This window comes from Etheostoma spectabile, chromosome 10 (genome assembly GCF_008692095.1).
Source record: "Etheostoma spectabile isolate EspeVRDwgs_2016 chromosome 10, UIUC_Espe_1.0, whole genome shotgun sequence".
Lineage (NCBI taxonomy): Eukaryota > Metazoa > Chordata > Actinopteri > Perciformes > Percidae > Etheostoma > Etheostoma spectabile.
The window spans coordinates 5,142,639-5,164,311 of record NC_045742.1 but is presented as its reverse complement, the minus strand read 5'-3'; the positions used below and the strand labels follow the sequence as shown (position 1 = coordinate 5,164,311).

The 21,673-nt window shown below is 41.5% G+C and overlaps 1 protein-coding gene and 1 long non-coding RNA gene across 5 annotated transcripts in view; both read right to left on the bottom strand.

Moving 5' to 3' along the window:
- Positions 1-9,505, bottom strand: part of LOC116696851 (complexin-1) — a 58,206-nt gene extending 48,701 nt beyond the window's left edge. The window contains exons 1-2 of one of the 4 annotated variants that reach the window (XM_032528066.1): positions 9,203-9,505; positions 8,126-8,244 (exon numbers count right to left, since the gene is read on the bottom strand). In XM_032528066.1, the coding sequence (XP_032383957.1) occupies positions 8,126-8,156 (31 nt within the window). In that variant the 5' untranslated portion in view covers positions 8,157-8,244; positions 9,203-9,505. Of the gene's footprint in view, positions 1-8,125; positions 8,245-8,381; positions 8,405-8,613; positions 8,855-9,202 lie in introns of those variants that run through there. The other 3 variants (XM_032528067.1, XM_032528069.1, XM_032528070.1) reach the window with 3 other exon arrangements.
- Positions 9,506-11,717: 2,212 nt separating this feature from the next.
- LOC116696852 (uncharacterized) lies at positions 11,718-18,696 on the bottom strand. The gene is made up of 3 exons (XR_004333846.1): positions 18,684-18,696; positions 15,195-15,201; positions 11,718-11,951 (listed from the first exon to the last, which is right to left on the bottom strand). It is a non-coding gene; the product is annotated as an uncharacterized LOC116696852 (long non-coding RNA).
- Between the last annotated feature and the right edge of the window lie 2,977 nt (positions 18,697-21,673).

Here is a 21,673-nt window from a genome sequence, read left to right as displayed (position 1 = left end):
GAAGGCTCTACTACTACCATGGAAATCCAGAGTTCTCGTGAGAGCACAATTTTAATTTGCTCAGCAAGTTATTTTGCCATCAAGTAATGCTGCTCATTAACTAGTCCCTTAGCCGAGCTGCAGCAATCACATTGGTGTCTCTGATATAGGCGGGCTAGAGGCCAGCTAAACGGATCACAACAGTTAGCTCCGCTGGTAGCTAGGCGTATAGGGCTTTGGATACGTGTGTGTGCTCTTGTGATTGGTCTCAGTGTTATCCAATTGCGTGTAGTGACATTTTCCAATGCAACTCTTCAAAATGGGCGACTTTCATTACTCAATCTCTCAGATTTGGGTCTGGATTTCCAGGCTCTACACTATAAATTTTGAAAAAAGAAAACTGTATGCCATGGAGAGGTGTCTGAAGAGGGCAGACATCTAAAGAGGGCAGACATCATTACTGCACATCAATTTATCAGGATTACATTGCCTCCCTTCTAGGCTCATTTCTCTGAAATTGGGTTCAAATAGGCCGAAATCTGCCATAAAACACAATTTTCTGTTGTGCCAAGTCAACTGAAAGCCAGTTAGGTGCAAAGAAACTCATTTGAATTTCTCACAGAGACTGCCCACCCATGCGCAAAGCTTTTATATGAAATCCAGCAGGAAGAGTGTGTCATATATAAATTACACATCATGTTATCAAAGCTTGTGGTTTAATTCTTGTAACGTGTGATATGTACGTTGGTGGCCTGAAATTAATAGGGCACACAAACAGCATTTTGCAAGAAATGTGGGGGGACAAAAGCAATATTTGAAACACAAAAGGACTCTGTTAAGTAGGTTAAGAACAGGGCTAAAGGGCATTAATAACATGTTGTAATATCACAGTCCCGCGGATGGCAGTGTGCTGCTGCATAAAAATCCCATTTCAGCTTCCCATGGAAATGTTTCCATTGTTTTAATGAAAGCTTAACGTAACAAGAAAAATGATGACGTTTTCACAATCAACTCTAGTAGCTGTACAAAGGCTGTGTGTGTGTGTGTGTAAATCTGTTCCACAGCTCTTTTAAAAAGACAGTCCATATCAGCCTCAATAGCACAGAGAATGGACAGAGCAAGATGAAGAGAGGGCATAGAGGGGGGAGAAAAAAAAGATGAAAAAGACAAAGAGAGGGAGTGGATGAGCAAAGAGGTAGGACGTGCAGCAGAGGGCATGCAAAAGCCACTGATTTATAAATGTAGGTTTTTGAGGGAGGGTATGTACATTATGTGGAAAATATTCACATCAGCTTGAAGAAGAATCAGATTTGAAAACAAAAAAGAAATTACAAATGGGTCCGTATTTCTCTCTTTGAATAGGTAAACAAATAACAGTCCATATACCCAGTGGGGATGTAAGTTCAGACAGGAGTAAAAAATCTCCATATAGCCTCCAGGGTTCTTCAGGTAATCCTAATTAATCCTTTAGGATAATTATGTTTCATCTCCTATGTGACCACACAACCACAGCCCAGGGAATTGCCTCATCCAGTATGCTGCATATTACATTCACAGTTTTTTCTCTATCAATATAAAGCACAGGACCCACATTAGTTTATCATATGCACTGTATGTGTGTACTGTAAAGGTACTACGCAGTAGGCACCTGGAGAGGTTTTACACTGTTCATCCCTTTACTATAACAGTAAAAAATTCCAGATCTGTCTCTGTTTAATCTGTGAGTAATATTATCCCATATCCAGATCAATTCCATATATCCATTTGGTCTGTTCTCCAAATATCATGGCAACTTATTCAAAGGACAGGTGTGGCCTCAAAGTTAGAGACATGGCTTGTAACTGATGGGTTCTCGGTTAAGAACATTTGAGGGACCCTTGAGCAAAACACTCAATCTCCATCCGGTGAAGCTGTTCAGTGCCAACAGATCATTGAGGGAAGCATCCATGCTCAATAAACACGTTGTGTGTTTATCTGTGCAGCAGTTTTGCTCAAAATGTGCACTTGCAAAAGCAGCAATACCTGGCATGGCTCTACTAATTCTTTCATTTTTCAAAGGATTCTTGAATGCATGTACTTTTCCTCCCCAAATAACACTTCTGTTTTGCACAGAAATATAAGCTATAAAAACAAGTCATCAAAAGGAATTCAAATCTGAAAATGATTGACAGCAGTGTGGCTTTTCTTTTTGTTTTATTTCCTCACTCTTCACACTTCCTGACTCCTTGTGTATGTGTGTGCATCCTGCCCAAATGGTCTGCAGTGCATCCACTGTTTTTATCCAGTGTTATTTTCTGTTGACTCACAGAAGTTTGTCTTCTTAGAGAATGTGTCCAGTGTGTGTCAAAGGCTCAACTGCAGGCTGCACAGTCCCCTGGCGTTCCCCTGCTGTGGTTTTCAACCGAGCGGGAGGTCTGTCACATCCCACTGATTACGACAGTGTGTGTTTGTGTGTGTATATGTGTGTGTATATATTTGTGTGTGTGCATATGCTTGGCTAAGTTTAAAGGTCCCATGGCAAGAAAATTTCACTGTATGCGTTTTTTTGACATTGACATGAATTCTGCCAGCCTGCCTATGGTCCCCCATCTCCTTCTTACTTGGGCACAAAAACCCACGTGCACACACACACACACGCAGCATCATCTCCGTCTCACTTGGGTACACACACAGATGCACGCACGCACGCACGCACGCAGACACACACAGCATCATCTAATGCCAGCTAAAGCCGACTAATAAGGCCCACCCTTGTCCCTGTCTGTTTGTCACACACTACCGCTCTCTCTCTCTTTCTCTCTTTCTCTCTCTCTCTCTCTCTCTTTCTCTCTTGTCACACACAAGCAAATATTGAATCACACACACACACACACACATCTACAAAACCAAACACGTACAGGGCCAGTCTCCCCTATGGCTGCCTGATCAGGGTCTCCTTGCCTCGCCTCGCCCTTTAGATAATCATTGAAGGAGGGAGGGAGGGAGGAAAAAAAGGAAAGGAAAATTTAAGGATGGTAGGGCAAGGGGGGGATAGAGAGGGATGGAGTAACGGTAAAGAGGTGGAGAGCTGTGTTGGTAGGGAGGGGAGTGATGAACAGAGAGCAAAAGATGGAGGAATAGATGTAGTACAAAACATAACTAAAGATAAGGAAGGTTAGAGGGAGGAGTTGAGGATATAATGATGAATGAAGGGATGATAGAAGTAGGGGAGGAGAAAGAGAGAAAGAGAGGCGGCAGAGGGCAGAAAACATCTCCCATTAAATGGAGTTTAGAGCTTCTGCCAGTCCAGAGTGCAGTGCAACTTTACAACCTCTGCCATCAGCCGCTGATGATCTAACACCCAGTCTAAAAGATCAATTTGTCACTTTTCATCTACACCACTTACCACCTCATTCTCCTCCTCCTCTTCTTCCTCCTCCTCCTCCTCCTCCTCCTCCTCCTCCTCCTCGACTGAGGGCAAAGATGCCAGAGGAAGAGGAGGGGGAGGAAGAAGGAGGAGGAGTTGGAGCTGCAGTTTCATCGAGAGAAAGAGGTGAGAAAGCTGACTTTTATTTAGGAGATGTTTTTAGATGATGTCATCCACTCGCCCCGCTCATGGTTTCCCGGTCGTGCAATAAAAGACCTATACGCACTGACAAACACAAAGAAATTGCTTTAACTGCCCGGCAGACTGCATCTCTCCATTTGTCCTTGCTTTTCTCCCTACATGTCACTGATAAGTTATGACCATTCTAAATCTCTGGTTTAAGGACTACAAAGGTCTTCTTATTACAAGTCCCTGCAGATTAAAGAATCAGACAGGTCTTTAGATATGCTTCAAACTTTTTTTTAAATCTGCAAACAATATATTTTATATTGTTGCAGTCCATTTTCCATGTCATCGCCTTGGTGACTGGTGATAACTGATGGGGAGAAAATGATAAGATTCCAAACAAACTGCAGATGTGTTTACATTTTTGTAATTTTGGTTATATTTTAAGTTATAGGCCCTCCATTCTCACACAGGTGTTTTCTCTTTGGTTCTGACAGATCAGACCTCTGCTTAGTTTGAAGTTGGCCATGCAGTAGCTATGCTGGGAATTGTGTGAGGTCACCAAAATTCAAATGCTAAAAACCCATGTGTGGGGGTGTGTCAAGGGTTTTTGAGTGTTCACCAAAGTAGATTACCTGTCTCAAGAACATTTCCAGACCCTGCCAGTTGATTTTAACATATTGTGAACAATGAAATGAATGAAAACCAACAGCTGCATGAAGGGTAGGCTTGATTGGAAAGTATAATGTGTAAAGTCTATTGCCAAACAGGTGGTGCAAGAAGCTCAGTGACAGAGTGACAGCACGCGGTGCAAGTTGGTGAACTGTCAACAACAAGATTTTTGCTAACAAAAATAAGTAATAACATTATTGCTGCCACGCCAGCCAGCAGTGTTTTATTTCCTCGTTGTTGCGTCCCCCAGGGTCCGCGGATCATGTCTCAGCGCGAGCTGCTGTCACCGTCCCGCGCGTTTCAGTTACCACGTTGTTGCGTCCCTGAGAGAAGCCCAGCGTCATGGCAGTTTGTGAAATGTTCACGTATGGTCACGTTCAAAAATCGTGACCTGTACACGAAATAAACGACATTTACGTGACCTGCGCACAAATCCATAAATCCAAATAACGTGACCATTTCACAAACTGGGGTGAGACCGGGTTGGGTATGCGTAGCTACATGTATATTTTGCAGTTAAACTAAACCCGTATGATTGGCTTACAGAAATGGCAATAAACCAGAGCATGTTTTTCTCCCATTCAAGAATATTGTGTTGACCCTCCTCCGCTGCGCTGTGGAGGAGGGTCTGGCAATGTTAAACCAATGGCGAACCAGATAAAACCACCAGCATGTTCTTTTCTAATATCGCGGACTGTTAACCGACTCTTAACGCTCTCCTCAGATGCGCCATTCTTCTGAGAGTTTTCCGTGACATGAAAAACTTTGGGGACTTGAGATTTATGACTTGCTTTTCAAAGGCTGAAAGGGCATGGATGACAAAGAGGAGCCCTTTCTTGGTGCCACGCGAGACGACCTTGCCCTTAACTGCACAAAGCCGACAGAATAGAAATCATAGCTTAGATGGGAGCAGATGGAGTGTGAGTTTCTCCTCAGAACGCACAGAGAGAGAGAGAAGTGAGATAATAGCCCACAGCTAATCCACTGAACTCCGAAAACTCATTACTCCTTAAGTCGAAAACAAAAAAACCTTTCTCCCCAAGACGGAAAGAAATACTCTGCTTAAGGTCTTGGCACAAACTGCCTGGTTTTCCTCATGTGTAAAATTTCTTTTATGCACAGTTGAGCGGATTTGACTCTGTCTTTATTCACGAGGAGCTTTGTGCGAGCCTAGTGATGGGCACCTGCGCTAACACACCCACCAGCAGTGAACCACACACACGCACATCTGAATACATGATGAACACACAGCTACTGTACCTGACACAAACAAAACAAACACAGCCACAGAGACCAGCAGCCTTAAAGCAACATACCATGTTGTAAACTCAACTACGGAACATGTAGACACTTTTGCTCACCATTTTTTTTGAATTTTATGTCATTGGACATATTCTTCCCTCCATTTCTGGTTACTATTGGTTTCCATTCATTTTTATATGATGCACAAATGTATTAGCAGACTCCTGACACTTGCTTTTGTTGTGTACTCCATCACAATGAATATCAAGTGACTGCATGGAACCATAGATCATTTTGTGTGTTTTTGAGTGCAATTCCAAATTTGCAGCATACTTGACTGTATGTACAAGAGAAGAAGAGTTGCAATAAGGCATACCTTGTCCTGTGAAAATGTAAATATTGCAAAAGGGAGTAGGTGGTACAATGCAGCAGGGTTGTGTATCACTGAAATAATGAGAAACGCCTGCCCAACTGGCAACATGACAGCTTCACCCAAAAATCTTTTTTTACAAGTAGGTTTACAACAGGAGTCCCAACGTAGACAGCACTTATTATAAAATAACATAAGTATAACACCAATCACAGACACACATTTCTGTGTCCAGAGGAAGATGGAGCTTCCCATTCAGCAAGTGTTTAATGAAGTGGCTAGGGCTGTGCAATTAATCCAATTTTGATCGCAATTTCGAATTTGGCTCCTTACAATCAGAAAAACAATGTAATTGATCAAATCGATTATTTTGCACATTACGTTTTTGCAAATAAACTCTCATTTTGTCTAGTATTCTGAATGACACTTTCGCCCCTCCCAAAAGCTAAACTCACTCAGCCAATGGTCAGCGAGCTCCTGTCAATGAAATCTGGTGGCAATTATGAAGCAGGGCGAGTGAAGATGGCAGAAGTGCCATAAATGCAACATCTTTCAAAAAGTCAATGAGTAACCATGGTAAATAATCAGGATTTCAATATTGACCAAATAATTGCAATTACAATTTTTTCCATAATTGATCAGCCCAGACATGTTCACCCCATGATTTAACATCTATACCTGTGGCACTGTACAGATTTGCTGCGTCATGACCTCAGATCCTACACCTCCTCCAGTAAAACAGTGACGACTGCATGTACATGCCACAATAAGTCATGTAATAAACAAAAGGCGATCAAGCAGTGTGTATGTGAGTGTGTATGTGTAGCAATTTGTTGAGTTAGTGCACAGGCTGTAGTGCAATGTCAATAAACTGAATGTCAAAGTTATCCATGAACCAATAAGGGCTAATTTAAATCAAAGTGATGACAGATCTGGGGTAATTTGTTTATGTCACCAGGTAACTGTCAATCAAATATAATCAAACCACACAGTTTAGGACTGGTAAACACCTGATAAATAATACCTAAAGATGTTTTTTGTATTGTTTAACATGTTTATTTAGTCATTAATGTGTTGCTATAGTGAAATACTGAAAAAAGGGGGTTTCCGGGGCTTTAATCCTTATATATACAGAAAGTATTTTCAGTGCAGATACATCACAGTCTGAGCTGCTCCCGACGGTTCCAACAACAGCAGACCAGGGTTAGATTTGTGCTCTGAGGGCTCGCTACGGAAAAATCTGAAGCGGCGCCTCTGCTGTGTTCAAACCACTGAGGTCCTTTCACCTTCCACTGCACCATCTGCATATTCACTAGGGGTGGGAATCACCAGACGCCTCCCGATTATATCATCACAATACTTTGGCCACGACACGATATCATTGCGATTTTCAACATATTGCAATACTCTGCTATATATTGCAATTTATTACCCTTTTTCCAACTTCTAATTTCAAAATGATGTTGCAAAATGGGATTGCCAAGCAGACCAAGTGACCAACACATTTATAATAAAAGATCGATACTTGGCGCGTGTTTATCGACACAGTATTTCAACTGAAAATATTGTAATACTATGCTGTATCGCTATTTTCCACCATCCCTAATATTCCAACATAACAACAAGTTCATATTCCTTAAAATTACATTACTCCGTTAATCTCATGTCCGGGGAGTTGTTGCAGCAACAGCAATTAGAAAATCATTCACATGCCTGCATGCTGGAATGAAATCTTTGCAGATTAGATTCAGAATTAATTATCTTTTTCCCCCTTCAGGTGGAAAATGTGTACTCAGCATGTCGAGATAAGACGCGCAGCAGCGTCCAGTCATGAGGCGCCACTTAGAGTCTGGTTAATGGTAAGACTGAGCAACAGTAAGACCTGCTTAAACACCGTTTGGTAAACAGGTTGCGCTCACTGGAAATTGAAGTGCCCTTTGGCCACAGTGGTTTAGTCTACATTACAAATCACCAGCCTGTTACAGTAAGCTGTCCTTAGTGTGCCTCAGGGGCCAACTACACCATGTGTGCAGCAAGACAGCAGCAGATGTGAAAAAAAGCATTCAGGGAAAGGAAGACAAAAAAAGAAAGGAAACATCAACTGTCTTCCTCTACTGCAGATGACTGAAGGGAATAACAATGTGGGAATTTGTGCATCAATACGTGAAATTGGGAAGGCACTGAATATTATAAAGTCTGACAGAAGTTTGCAGGGAAATACAACTAAAGGAAAAGCACATCACACCCTCGCACTCGCACATGTATACGCATTCTGCATTCACACTGGGGTACACAATTGGGGGGGGGGGGGGGTAAAAGGTCCGTCTTACCTCCCAACGCTTGTTTCATAACGAAATTCATGATGATGGCTTTTAATTCCCTGCCTTGCTTGTCCGAGCGATGTTACATTCAATTGTGACGGAAAAGTAGAAGTCCTTTGTAGCCAGATCTGGAAAATAAAATTTAAAAAAAAAATCACAATCCTTACATGTCTAAACAAGACAGCAAAAGCAATGAGCAATGCAACATAGTATGCAGGAAGATTGGTCATGACTTTACATGTGATAAGATAAGGAGGTCACGCACTTTACAAGACTACAGACACACTCCCCATTAAATATGTAAAGAAGGTTGTGGGAATATTAAACATTAATTTCTCTACATTTAGCTCCAATTACAGCTTGCACGAAGTCAAACAGCCACATGTAGGCTTACAGAATCTGTATTTGTGTGTTGGACACGTTTCTACAATGCGCCAACTGAAGGACAACAAGGTCAATGGTTCAAACCCTGCCGGGGACGGAGAATCACCAGACACCTCGGATCTACACACCAAATCAGCAGCTATGGCTTAGCGTTTCCTCGCAAATGTGACGCCTTTTGGAGTGTGTTGTGAGCCTGTTTCCTGTCAGGCACTGTCAAGCGTGCGTGTCACGGCAATCGGTGATAACCTCTATATGGCCGCAGCCAAGCGAGTTTGGAGAAAGTGCACGGTGCAAGCCCTCAGCTTGGCAGGACGGTCTGTTGTCAAGCATGCGGACGAGGGACTGAAACCACCGCTGTGTTTTTTTTCCTGATCATGTGGTAAAACTTTCCATCCTCCATTGGAGGTGCATTGGCATCAAAAAAAGCCGCTCAACTGTATAGTGCGTTAATTAGACAGCTCTGCACACGGATGCATGCATGTGTACAGCTAACATAAGCAGTGGACGCGCAGTAAATGTGTTCAAAATCGACCTGATTGTGCATCCGCGTGCAAAGAGACAGAGATGGTGTAACAAAAAGCGGGAATATACACATGCACTTCCTTGTTTGATCGGAGCCTGGTTTCAGCACCACGCCATGGATAGCTCCCCTCAAACCGTTGAATTGCATTGAAGTAACAGCAGCATCAAGCATCGCTTTACCTCCGTCCGGCGACTGGATGAAATCCTCCTCACACACTCACACACACCAAACACGGGATCAGAGAGCAGACAGAGCTTCGGCTTCAGCACTCTCCGGATCCAAGTTATCCTGCAGCAGCACAAGCTGATCTAACTGCTCGTCCCTTGCATCTCTGGCTCCCGGGGCTGGAAAAAAAAAGGACGTCCTTGGTGTCTCCTCCTGCTTGCTGCTTCGTCTTCCTGCTCACACACTCACTTACACAAACACACACACACACACGCGCGCGTAGAGAGAAAGAGGAGGAGTAGAAAGGATGGTGGTGGTGCCCTTCACACCGTCATGGGAAAGAGCGACTGAATCACGTAGCGGGGGTGGAGAGAGAAACGTCCCACTAACGTCTTCCTGACCGATAGACAGAGATCAATTATTCAGCCCTCACGCTGGCTGGCTGCTCCGTCCTACAGTCCCCCCCTTCTCTACAACTGGGAGAGGACTCAGCTTACACTTAAACGGTACTGCATGTAACAGAAATAAGATGTGTACGGGGGATATGTGTAATAGCTGGATGTCCTTTTGCTTGTCTGCACTGTCTCGTGTAATATTTTGTGGTTTGTATTGGTTGTGATGTGAAAAATCACAAAATGTTCCAATGGGGTTCTGTTCATGTTACCATGGCTGTGCTATTTCCTACATCAAGGGCTATTGTAACTTATGATATTTGACTTGTTACATTATGATCTTCTTCCAGACATCAGGACAACTGTGTAAGAGCAGGGGTAGACTGGAAAAAAAGCCCCTTCTCCTGATACCTGTGGTGCTTCCCCGCTGTTGAGATTGGTGGGTCAAAAATAAAGCATGGAGGTATCCTGTTATGGTCAAGCACTAAGATGCCTGTGGAAGCCACTGAGGCTAATGCTACATGCAGACATTTCCAGCTGAAACACACAGCAAAGCAAAGCTATTAACCCTTTCACTTGGATTTCACAGCTATGTGTCAGGGTGGGCTGTACTCAGCTCGCTGCATCACTGCAGCACGGAAGAAAAATGAATAGGACACAGTATACTACTTAATGTATGGCTGTGAAACATTTCTTCAATGTAAATGGACTGTATTTACATAGCGCTTTTCTAGTCTTAATGACTCAAAGTGCTATTACATAGAACCATTCACACCCTGTAGCCAAGGTGCCACCTGCTCAAGGTGCCACCTGCTCATCAGAGCAACAGTCACACACATTTACACAGCATCGGGAGCAATTTGTTCAGTGTCTTTGTGCAGTGTCTTGCCCGATGACACTTTGACATGGGACTGCAGGGATCCAGGGATCAAACCACAGACCGTTTGGTAGATGACCACTCTACCACCTGAGTCACAGTCCCCAATGTGTCCTAGTGCTCTCACACTGATTACACGAGTCTTGTGTCCCTGGTAATATTTCCATCAGGAGAGATTTACCAAATGAGCCTAATTTCATGGGAAAGTTGTACATTTAATAATAGTATTTATTTGTATTAATCTGTGTCTATTTCTTTGTCTAGGCCTACATTTAAAAAACATGAATGTAGACAAACAGGGATGTTTAACCATCATATGAAGTCCAACTCTGATTGAATAATCTTGCCAAAATCTATAGCATGAGCTTTACTGAAATCTCAGTTTGCCATAAGTAGTAGTACACAGTCTGTGACACAGTTGAACATATATTCAGTGGAAACTGACTCATGTTGGATTATGCAAGTTTTTAGGAGAAAGCTTGCCATATAAACTGTAGCAATATGTGCTTACAATATGTGTGCATTTACCAGACAGGGGAATCTAAAATAACATGCTATTGAGTTGCGTTGTAGGAAATATAGAATGTAACATTGTTTGACCCATAATATTGTCTGAAAGTTATGATATCTTGTTTTCAGTTGCATCAGTTTTGATCTGTCTCTTGTAAGACTTCCAACATTGCAATACTAAATTGATATGAGTACCCCTTTAACACCCTAAAAGTGAGCACAAAGTAATAGTTATGGTGGTGATTTTATTGTTTGTTAAAAAAAGTGAAACATTTTTCACAATACAGAGCCCTCACGTTTCGCAAGATGTTACAAAATCCTGCACTTTTCTAGCTCAGTCAGTAGAGAGTTGGGTTGGGAACCCAAGGGTTGATGGTTCAATCCCTGTACGGACCAAAGTAGGGTGGTGGACTGGTAGCTGGAGAGGTGCCAGTTCACCTCCTGGGCACTGCCAAGGTTGCTCTTGAGCAAGGCACCAAACCCCCAACTGCTCGTGACGCCTTTCCATGGGCAGCCCCCCCCACTCTGACATCTCTCCATAAGTGCATGTATAGGTCCTCAGCAATTTCCCCTTGTGGGACTAATAAAGACTAAACATTATCATTGTACATTACATTATCATTATAAATGAACCAGAGTTAAAGCTATGGTAAGTAGTTTCTGTCGCCCCCCCATGAGGAATTGTAAGTAATGGCAACAACACTGTCTGCGCATCCATATGATACAGACCTTCGTGACCGCGCACCAAGGAGGACACAGATGATTAAAAAAACATGATGGACTCTTCAGAAGAGCTTATTAGCTTCGCTCAAGTTTCTGCGCGTGCAAGTCGCCGGACGCCACAATCTTCTGAACACGGCCATGCTGATATATATTGAGAGAGTTCTGTGGAGCTGATAGTATTAATCAGCTTTGTAGCAACCCATTTCACAATGGCTTGAATTTAACGGACGTTCATTAATATCAAAAAGTTACGCTCTAAAGCTCTAATAGATGAGAGATATGTTGACCCATGATGCAAAGGTTTTTCTTATTCTAACATCCCGGGCAGGAAAGGAAAGCAGTTCCCTCACAGTCAAAACGATCGTTCAAAGTGTCTGGATGCTTAGCAAAAGTGAGAAGATTCTCGTTTTCACTCTTAACACATTTAAGGAGGTTGACCATTAGAGTCTCAACTGTGACCATACCTCACCACACAAGGTCTAATGATGAAGGTGTTACCAGGTCTTCACAGGTTTACGATAACTATTGTGACAATGTGAGGAAGTGTGAGATGAGATGGATCAGAAGAAAGTGATAGAAGAAAAAACTCAACTGAAACATTTTGTATTTACATTTTATATTTTCATATACAAACTTTGACAACAATGGAAAAAAATACTGATCATAGTCAACACTCTCAGGAAAATCTCAGGGAGAACACAGCAGTGGGCCTTAAATGTACAAGTAATGTGTAACCTGCATTCACTGTGCAAGCAACCTGACTGATACTGTATGTCACTTCTTCTCTGAACTATAAGGTGCTAAGTAGGTTGTTTTTTTTTCTTTGTGTAGAGTTGAGCAGATTTCCGTTTTTCTAGTCACCCAGCTTGATGGGCAAATAATGAGCCTGCACCGACTTGTGGAACGTTTTGTTCATAATCTGAATACCTGAATCTGACTGAGAGCACATGCACATTTAACCCTCTTTTTGTCCTTGGGTCAAATTTGACCCCTTTTAAAAAATGTCTATATCTGAAACATGGGTTTCTTTTTAACAAAAATACCACTAAAAATGGATTGGATTCCATTCAACGCTCTTTGCAAATACAATTGATCACTTTCATTCCTGACTAAACTCATCTGTTCGTTCCTCTGATCTTAACTATTAGTCAAAATAATTCATAATTTCTGCTTTTTCAACTCAAATATTAGGTATAATTTTATAGGAATGATGGTTATAACAATGTATTCCAAAATGTACAGTAAAACTAGTGGTAGTAAGGGGGTGTTAATAAAAAACTAAAAAAACATTTGAAAAAAAGGGACGAAAACGTCAAATATTTGTCCGTTTTTGACCCGGGAGGACAACACAAGTGTTCATTATTTTCTCTGCTGATTCCATTTAAAATGTTCATTTTTGGTTTGTGCAGTTTTTATGGAACCTAGCCTGGCTTAGCTCAAATACTGGATGTTTTCAATGAGATCGGTGCAAGCTCTACTCAAAGGGAGAGACATTTCTTTGACCTCCGTCGGCTCTATATTGAAATTTGCCCCAGCACCCTTAAATCTGTCTGCACTCTTAATCCAGCTCCACATTTGTGAGACACTTTGTACATATTCTGGATCTACTTGTTTCACCTGCTACAATTAAGAGTTATATCACATTTCAAACACAGCACACCATCGTTATGGCTGCTGCATTTCAACAAATGGGGAAAGAAAGGGGGCCATGCCATGAGGGATACAGATACTCTGCGCTGTAAGCTTGAACCTTGTAGATGTAAAATAACTTTGAGCTGGTTTGCAGGGAGGATTTAACCTGTTAGGCTGATCATTTCAGTGACACCAAACACACCCCTCTCTCATTTCATTTTATCCATTCATTTGAGGAATATCAGTGTTGAACATCGTGGCAACAATGAGGCTTCCTCAATTTCCCCACCAGTGTATTTTCACCAAATAATGTGGCTCAAGCAAGATAAAGTTAAGTCAATTCAAACGTTATTTTGCTTGTTTTCTATGTGTGCAGCTTCACTCATCCCTGTCAGTATAATATGATGTAAGAAAAACAAAGGGTATTACCTGCATTGAGCTACTGCTTTTCAGTTTTTGGCATCAGAGGGCAATAAACTTTAACTAAATACACCCATCTTACTCTTAAAAAAAAGGCAGGACTGCAACAGAGCAGGGATGCAGTAGGTTAACACTCGTGTGTGGTTTCAACATTAGAGCACATTTTTGCACATGCAGTCATAAATGTATTTATTTCCTCACTTCAATTGTAAGGACGTGAAGGGAATCCTAAGAACAAACTATAAAATATCTAAATATTGCCGATCCAGAGAAGAGCTGGATTCACCAATGCTAAAGCTTTTCCTTCCTTCTTCACGTCCCTTTGGTTTCTTTTCACATGAAGACCAGCTGGGAAGATTAACACGAGCACACTGTGCATGTCTTGCTGATGTCACCTTACAGGATTTCTGGTAGTGCTTGAACTTTTCTTTTTTACACAGACTTGCTGAGTGCAGCTTTCACACACAGGCCATGCACCTTGTCTTTTTGTGGTCAGTTTATTCTTTACAGTTGCATAATCATTACCGTTGTATTGCACTCCTTTTGCTGGGCACTTAAACTCCAGATCAGATTGCAGTTTAGGATATATGCAATAAGTAAGCAAGTGATATGCTAAATGAGGGTTGAAAGTCATGAGATGTAGCTGAAAGTTTCAGAAAAAAAAGGGTATAGTATGAAGATCTTGTGATATGGTATGTTTGCCAAAATGATGGTTAAAATGCTCCTATCATAGCTGATAAAAATGTAATTTGAATGTGCTCTCCGTTCATCTCCAAGCATCAGCTGTCAGACTACAGTATTGCTACTACAGGGTTCGCCCAGGGTGGCTATGGCCAAGCAGAGGTCATTTGAGCCCACCCACTAGCCTCCTTCAGCCCCTGAGATGCCTATTGATCAGACACTGAAATCGATCCTAAGTCACATTTAGTGATTTTTTTAGTCATTTCTGTGGTTGCTTGTGTTGCATCGCCAATTGGCATCAACTTTGTCTGATTTGGTGAAGCAGGTTTGCTGACAAAGAGGTAATTGTTTCAAATAATTTCTCTCAATTTTCTTTTTTCCTTTTTTCCCCCTTGTTCTTGTGTGAGTGTAGATGGCTTTTGCAAGATTTTGTTTAGTAGTACTTAGTATTTACATTACATGAATCGACAGTGACTTATCCATCACTACTGAGTAAATCTAATTTAGAGCTTGCATGCCTGTTTCTAAATACACTGTTCAGGTCACAATTTCCTGTTAAGGGACAGAGGTTTCATCATTTTTATGTAGTATATCATGGATGGTATCCTAAAAACACTTGTCTGCAGTATTAGTTTCCCAGCAGTTCCTTCACTAGAAATGGAAATGATATTCCATGAAGAAACAACTAACTGCATACAGACACCTTGATCACTTAGAGGTTGGACACTCAAACACTCATACTTCAAATCTTACTTTTAATTAAAATCAAACCTTTAACCTGATGCAATGTCCCTGAGACCTCAGTTAAAAGGAGCAAATCCTCCTGGGCACGCTTTTGTTGAAAGGATGGAGCACAAGAGCACATGCCATCATCCCCTCTCTCTCACACACCACACACACACGCACAAGCTGAGGTGTGCGTTTAAGTGGCGAGATGACCTGTGAACCAACTTGTGAAGCCTGCAGGAAGCCGTTGACGTACTGCATGTATTCCCTTGTGCGGTTGCTGATAAGTGCTCAGCCCAAGATTTCCCAAGAGAATATAGATGGATAACCTTATGGGGACCTAATGTCCACCCCCAGATAGGTGATGAGTCCTCACAATATGACTGTGGGGACAGGTTTTGCCCTCATACTATGGTTACTTAAATTTCACACAGATAAACAGTGCTCAGCAGATTGAAAAAAATCAGTTGAAAATCATACAATTACATGGAGCTGCAAGTCCTCCACTAAAGGGATTAGTCAATATACAGGAGCTGAAAACTTTACCAAAGATAATAATTACCATAAACATTTCTACGTTGTTCCCTTTGGTGTTGTTGCTTTTTTTATTATGTGGAGACCTTGAGTAATTGAAGCTTTATTAGTATGCATTCACAGTGACTGAGCTTGCATTATTAAATTGCTCACAATGAAGTGCTGCCTTGAAGTTTTGGATTATTTTTCCACAAGTAAAATTGTTCAACTGGGCAATCACATGCCACCCAAAGGCCTCGTTGAAATATAGACATCCCAGTTTTCAGAAAACAATCTAATCCATGGTTAGGTACTATGTCCTCCAGCTCAGCAGACTCAAAAGTCTCTCTGAGCTTCCATATTTATAGTGGAGGATGAAGTACGAAGCCAAGAAGATCAGAACAGATACGTAGTCTGGTGGCTTTGCAGTTGAGTCCCAGGAGCCGAGGTAGCCATGTGGGTATGCAGCCTGCAGAGAGAGGATGGATCATTGATATGGAAGAGAACAAGTCTGAAAACATCAAATGTATCACCATTTCCTGTATTATTATCAGGTTTCTTGAATTTACACAAGCTCGTTTTAGGTTACCCTTATTAGAGAGCTACAGCAGCTCAACCTTTTGGTGGCGTGAGTCAATAAGTCAACCTTAGCAATCACTCAACTCAAGCAATTGAAATCAGTTGGAATCGAGTCTAAAAATGTCTCCATCACATCTAAAGTCTGACAGCTCAATATAGCCAAAAGGAAAGCTACAGAAAGAGAGACAAATGCGCTCACAGTTCCTTTGCAATGAATCGGTACATGCCCCTAAATTTCAAAGGGAACGGATGATTTGTCCACTGCAGGGTCATTTTCACCTTGATTATGGCAGCGGGACAGAAAGTACAACCTGGTAAGGTCTCTCACCCTAGTTAATATTGCACCTTAAGGGGTGACTCTTTCATTTCAGCATTCTGCAAAATTTATATTACCATTGGAAGCGGCAAACTGAGGTATTTGCCAATGCTTTATAGTAATGCGTTGTAGGCCACAGAACAGCCATCTTGCCATGCGACATAATCATATCCGGTGGTGTTTTCTTGCTGATTGTAGCAGCTGCAATCTAAATTGCAAACTCTGAGCATTTGTCACGACCCATTACGTTACACCCGTTTGGTGTCTGATATATTTATACCTACTGCATGATGGAAAAAGCTCTCATAAGACGGAACTATTCAACAACATGTAATACTTTTGTACCGGCAGGGAGGACTTATACATTTTCACAGTTTCATTTTATCAGTTTTCTGCTTTTTTGCTATGCAGCTCGAGTACTGATCAATGTAAAACAGTTTAACACCAGAATAAAACCAAACAAGATAATCCACTGGAATAAGGTAAAGATATTTTTACCACTCGTTATTTCCAAGGCCCTGCATACCCACACAGGTGTTTTCAGTTATTTTGGCTGATTAGACCTTGTTAGGTGAATCTATGTTTGGAATTGTGTAAGCGCACAAAAGTCCAAGCACCAAAACTGGAAAAAAAATGTCTTCTGATTATGATGCAGGGGAGCTGAAATACATTTCTTCAAAAGCTGTGTGACGGAGAAGCTCACATCGTTAGAAAGGCTGAAGATTTTGACACATCAACAGCCAAAAAAGAGTAACTGCCAGAGAACAGTGATGTCTGATCAGCCAATCACAGTCAGCTGTGTTTCACACCGTGTCCAGTGGCTGACTGCTTGCACTCAACCCCTGTATTGCTGAGATTTGTACAAATGTGTGTCACAAAACAACGTTTTCTTTTGAATTCACAACCTCAACCACATGTTTAGAACAGCAATCATTGTAAAATATCTGCCTGTCGCTGGCACAATATGGGAACAAATGTCTTGGAGAAATGTAGTTTTTCTCTCAATTGAATTTAGATTGCAGTTCAGTTGTAAGAAAGTCATTTTTAGGAGACTTTTTTAGGATTGGTGTGAGAGGGACAACGGTTGTAAACCTGTTGATGTAAACTGTGTTGAAAAGTGAGAACTGTGGGAATAACAGCAGCTGCACCACTATAAACTTTAAACTATCAGTAATATGCAATAAAGCACAACACTTGCATCGTTGTAACATCGGTGTGTAGGGCCTTTCAGTTCTGATGTCAGGCAGGAAATACTCAGCATTTATCCCTATTAAAGATGCCTCACATCAGGGTTGACTGGGACACACTTGAGGACACGTCTCCAGCAGACTGGTCTCCACTGGTTTTGTGTGTAAAGCAGGGCTGTCGTCAAGACCACCTTAGTCAAGTCCAAGACAAGTCCAAGACCAGGACTAGTCGAGTCCAAGTCAAGACCAAGTCCAAAGAGGTTCGAGTTGAAGACAAAACCGAGTCCAAAAAGGTTTGAGTCCGAGTCGAGACCAAGTCCAGGACAGAAAAAAGGTCTTATGCCCGATAGTATCAAGACAATAATTTTGGGTTTCACTTTCCCTCCAATATTATTACCAACATAATAAAGACACCTGGACTCGGTCAAGACCAAAAGCCATATTGGGCAAGACCAGTGTCCGAGACCGAGACAAGTCCGAGACCATAGAAAAACGGTCTTGAGTCCGGACTCAAGTCCAAAACTGGATTCAAGTGCTACAGCCCTGTTGTTGAGCATCTTCCGCTTTATTCTGTAGGTTTTTCAGCACTGTTCTGTGGCTTCTTTCTATTTCCTTCTCACGCTGTTGTATTCAAAATGTCTCCTTCATGTTAAACTCGCTACACAAATCTATCGGGATATGAACCTCTTCTGAGGTCAGCTTGAGCAAAGAAGCTCAGTGACACAGAAAGCAGCGTATTCTGTTAGCTGCACTTCATCTATCATGTTCAATGTCTCCCCCGTCGTCTGCCATTATTATTCCAGGGTCATACAACGGAGCACAGTGTTGCACATTGGCAAAATGATAATTGATTTCACTATCAAATTACGATAGATATGTATAGATGATCTTAGTAATACGTATTTGTTCATTTCTTTTGCAATTTTTTTTCTCGGCGACACAGCCAAAGCTCCTAATGAGGAGGAAATGAATCATATGTAATAATGTTCCATGGAGGGAAATGGGCTGCTGATATGAATCTTGGTTATGATGGAGAATGGGTTCAGCGCTGAACCGACAGACATATGGTGATGCATTATGACGGGGAGGGAAAGTGTCGGCTTAAATGAGAGGATACAACATCACAGTGATCAAAGTGGATTTACATATTATGTGTAATGCTGACAGGCAACCTTCTTTGAAAATTACCAGTATTTAAAAAGTACATGCAAAACGATTTTTACTAAAGAAGGCATACATTACATATCCCTGCCTTACTCTTGTTAGCCCGCTGTGTTTTGAATAGTGACAGTGGAATATAAATTATTATTTTTGATCATTTCATTTACAAATGATTACATTTCTTCATTAATAAATGAAAATCGACACTTGTTGATTCTTTTTATCAATGTTTTTATCATTTTCTTACTTTTTTGTCTTTTTTTTCAATACTTTTGATGCTTTTTTTAATGCTTGTCTATTTTTAACAAATGTAACACTACGTAACACTAACTTATTAACTTTATTTTAATAGTTATTTTTGGTCAATAAACCTCATTTTTAGGATAAATGTTTGAGTTACAAAAGCAAATGTGCTGTATTTATATAGCGCTTTTCTAGTCTTAACGACTACTCAAAGCACTTTTTACATTATACAGGATACATTCACCATTCCTACACTGTGGCCGAGGCTGCCGCACAAGGTGCCACCTGCTCATCAGATAAACACTCACACACATTCACACTCCGATGCGCAGCACCGGGGGCAACTCGGGGTTCAGTGTGTTGCCCAAGGACACTTCGACATAGGACTGCAGGGCCGGGGATCGAACCACCAACCTTCCGATTGGGAGGCAACCGCTCTACCACTGAGCCACAGCAGAAAGTAAGAATTATTTAGACCAAAATAGAAGGACAGTACGTTGATGAAAAATCACAGACTGGAATATATCAACTTTTACGCAATACTATTTCAAAACCGCTTCAATTTTTTTTTCAAGTGCTATAAAATTCAATAAGACACCCCAAAATTAATGAACGTAGAGATTTGTACTTGCCAAAGAGCGTTGTGTGGAATCAGTCACAGTATTTGGGGTAATTACAACTGGCTAATTAGAAAGAACATTGATATAGGAAAACGGGTCAATTTGACCCGAGGACGACATGAGGGTTAAGGGATGAAAAATATCTTGGGTAATAAAATGGTCCATGAAGGTGAGGAAAACAAGCTAACAAGACATGCAAAACATGCATGTTATTTATGACTTTGCTTATATAGCTTGTAACAAATAAAATATATTGGGAACTATTTTAAACACAGTTCCTCCCCTTTCAGCCTGAAACGTTGGGTTCTTTAAAGACTTTGAACTACCTTGGCTGCACAGCATGAGTTTGTAATGACTGAGCCCCACTGGCACGTCTTTGGGGTTTAGGAGGTTAAATAATGGCACTTGGACACAGAGTAACAGTAGTCCATTCCCACCCTGTGATCACATCCCTCCACCATTAAAGAGAAATGCTCTTTCCTCTGTGCTGTTAAGAGTTTTTTAAAACTACTTTCTAGCATTATTACTTTCAAACTTTATTGAGACTAGTTCTGAACCAAGAGAACAAGTACATAATTATATTGATATCTCTATGGCCACAAGGAGAACCCCCCTCACTCTCTTGCTCCCCTCCGCCTGGTAACAACCACAGACTTGAGAAAAATTTGATAATAAAAAAACTGTTTTGCCCTTGAGGGTTGAGCGTGGTGTGTGGCGCGAGGTTGATGTTTATTAGAAGTGCATGAGGGGTGTGTAATTGGCTCCTGAAGTGAAAGAGAGAGTTAGGTAAAAATCCAATGCTCTTGTGGGAGTCTCTGAATAGGTCCTTTTGTTGGAGTAAGTCTGCAGTTTCTGTGGGCTGCATGAGAATAGTTTCTGCAGGGAGCTTCCACAGAATTCGGCTGTTGACATGGGTGGAACTGTTGCTTGTTGATTTAAGTTCTTAGTGAAGTAAATCATCAATTTATGTAGAAATTATCGTGAGCGGAAAGGAGGAAGTGAGGTGGCAAAATATAGGAACACCAAGGAGGCAAGTTGGGGGGATGGGTGGGTAAAACCAACACTTTCACTAAGGAAACCAGGGTTTAGGTCAACTGCCATTTTCAAATGACCCATGTTTTACGGACCTTAGTCCGTGTTGTCCCGTTACGTCTTCATTTTAGTAGTTTTACATGACGAATTAAGCCAATCTCTGATGGTTTACTTAACCAAAGTATTTTTGTTGCCTAAACTTATCTAGTTCCGTTTCAAGTTCACTACCTCTTTAGGCTGAATTCACAATGTTTAACTTCCAGATGTCCATTAGCTTTTTATGCTAACTATGGTTAACTGCTCCTCAGATCTCTGCAGGGTAAATCCAGACAGCTAGCTAGACTATCTGTCCAATCAGAGTTTTCTCTTGCACGACTAAAACAACTTTTCAACGTACACATGTTCCAACAAAACAAGTTCCTTCCCAAGGCTATTTTGCAGAGGCACCGTGGCGCCGCTAGCAGCTTAGCACTGGCCAAGACGATTGTGATTGGTTTAAAGAAATGCCAATAAACCAGATAATGTTTTTCTCCCATTCTGGAATGCTGTGTGGACTAGCCAGACCTTTGTCTGCAGCGCTGTGGAAAAAGGCAATGGCAATGCGAGACTACTACCTTTTAAAACTGTGCTCGTTACCTTAAATAGAACCATCACCTGATTATAGTCACATGATTAAACAGCCACCGTGCGGCAGTAAATAGAACGATCATACGTGTCTATTTAGGAGTCTATGGAAATCGAGCTATAAAGTTGTTATGGTAGGAGGATGTGTTGGTGTCAAGGTGACAGAAGGCTAAACAAGATTGAACGAGCAGGTCGTCCACTCATGACAGGGTTGGCTGTTCAGTTCCTAGCTTCTCCTGTTTTTGAGGG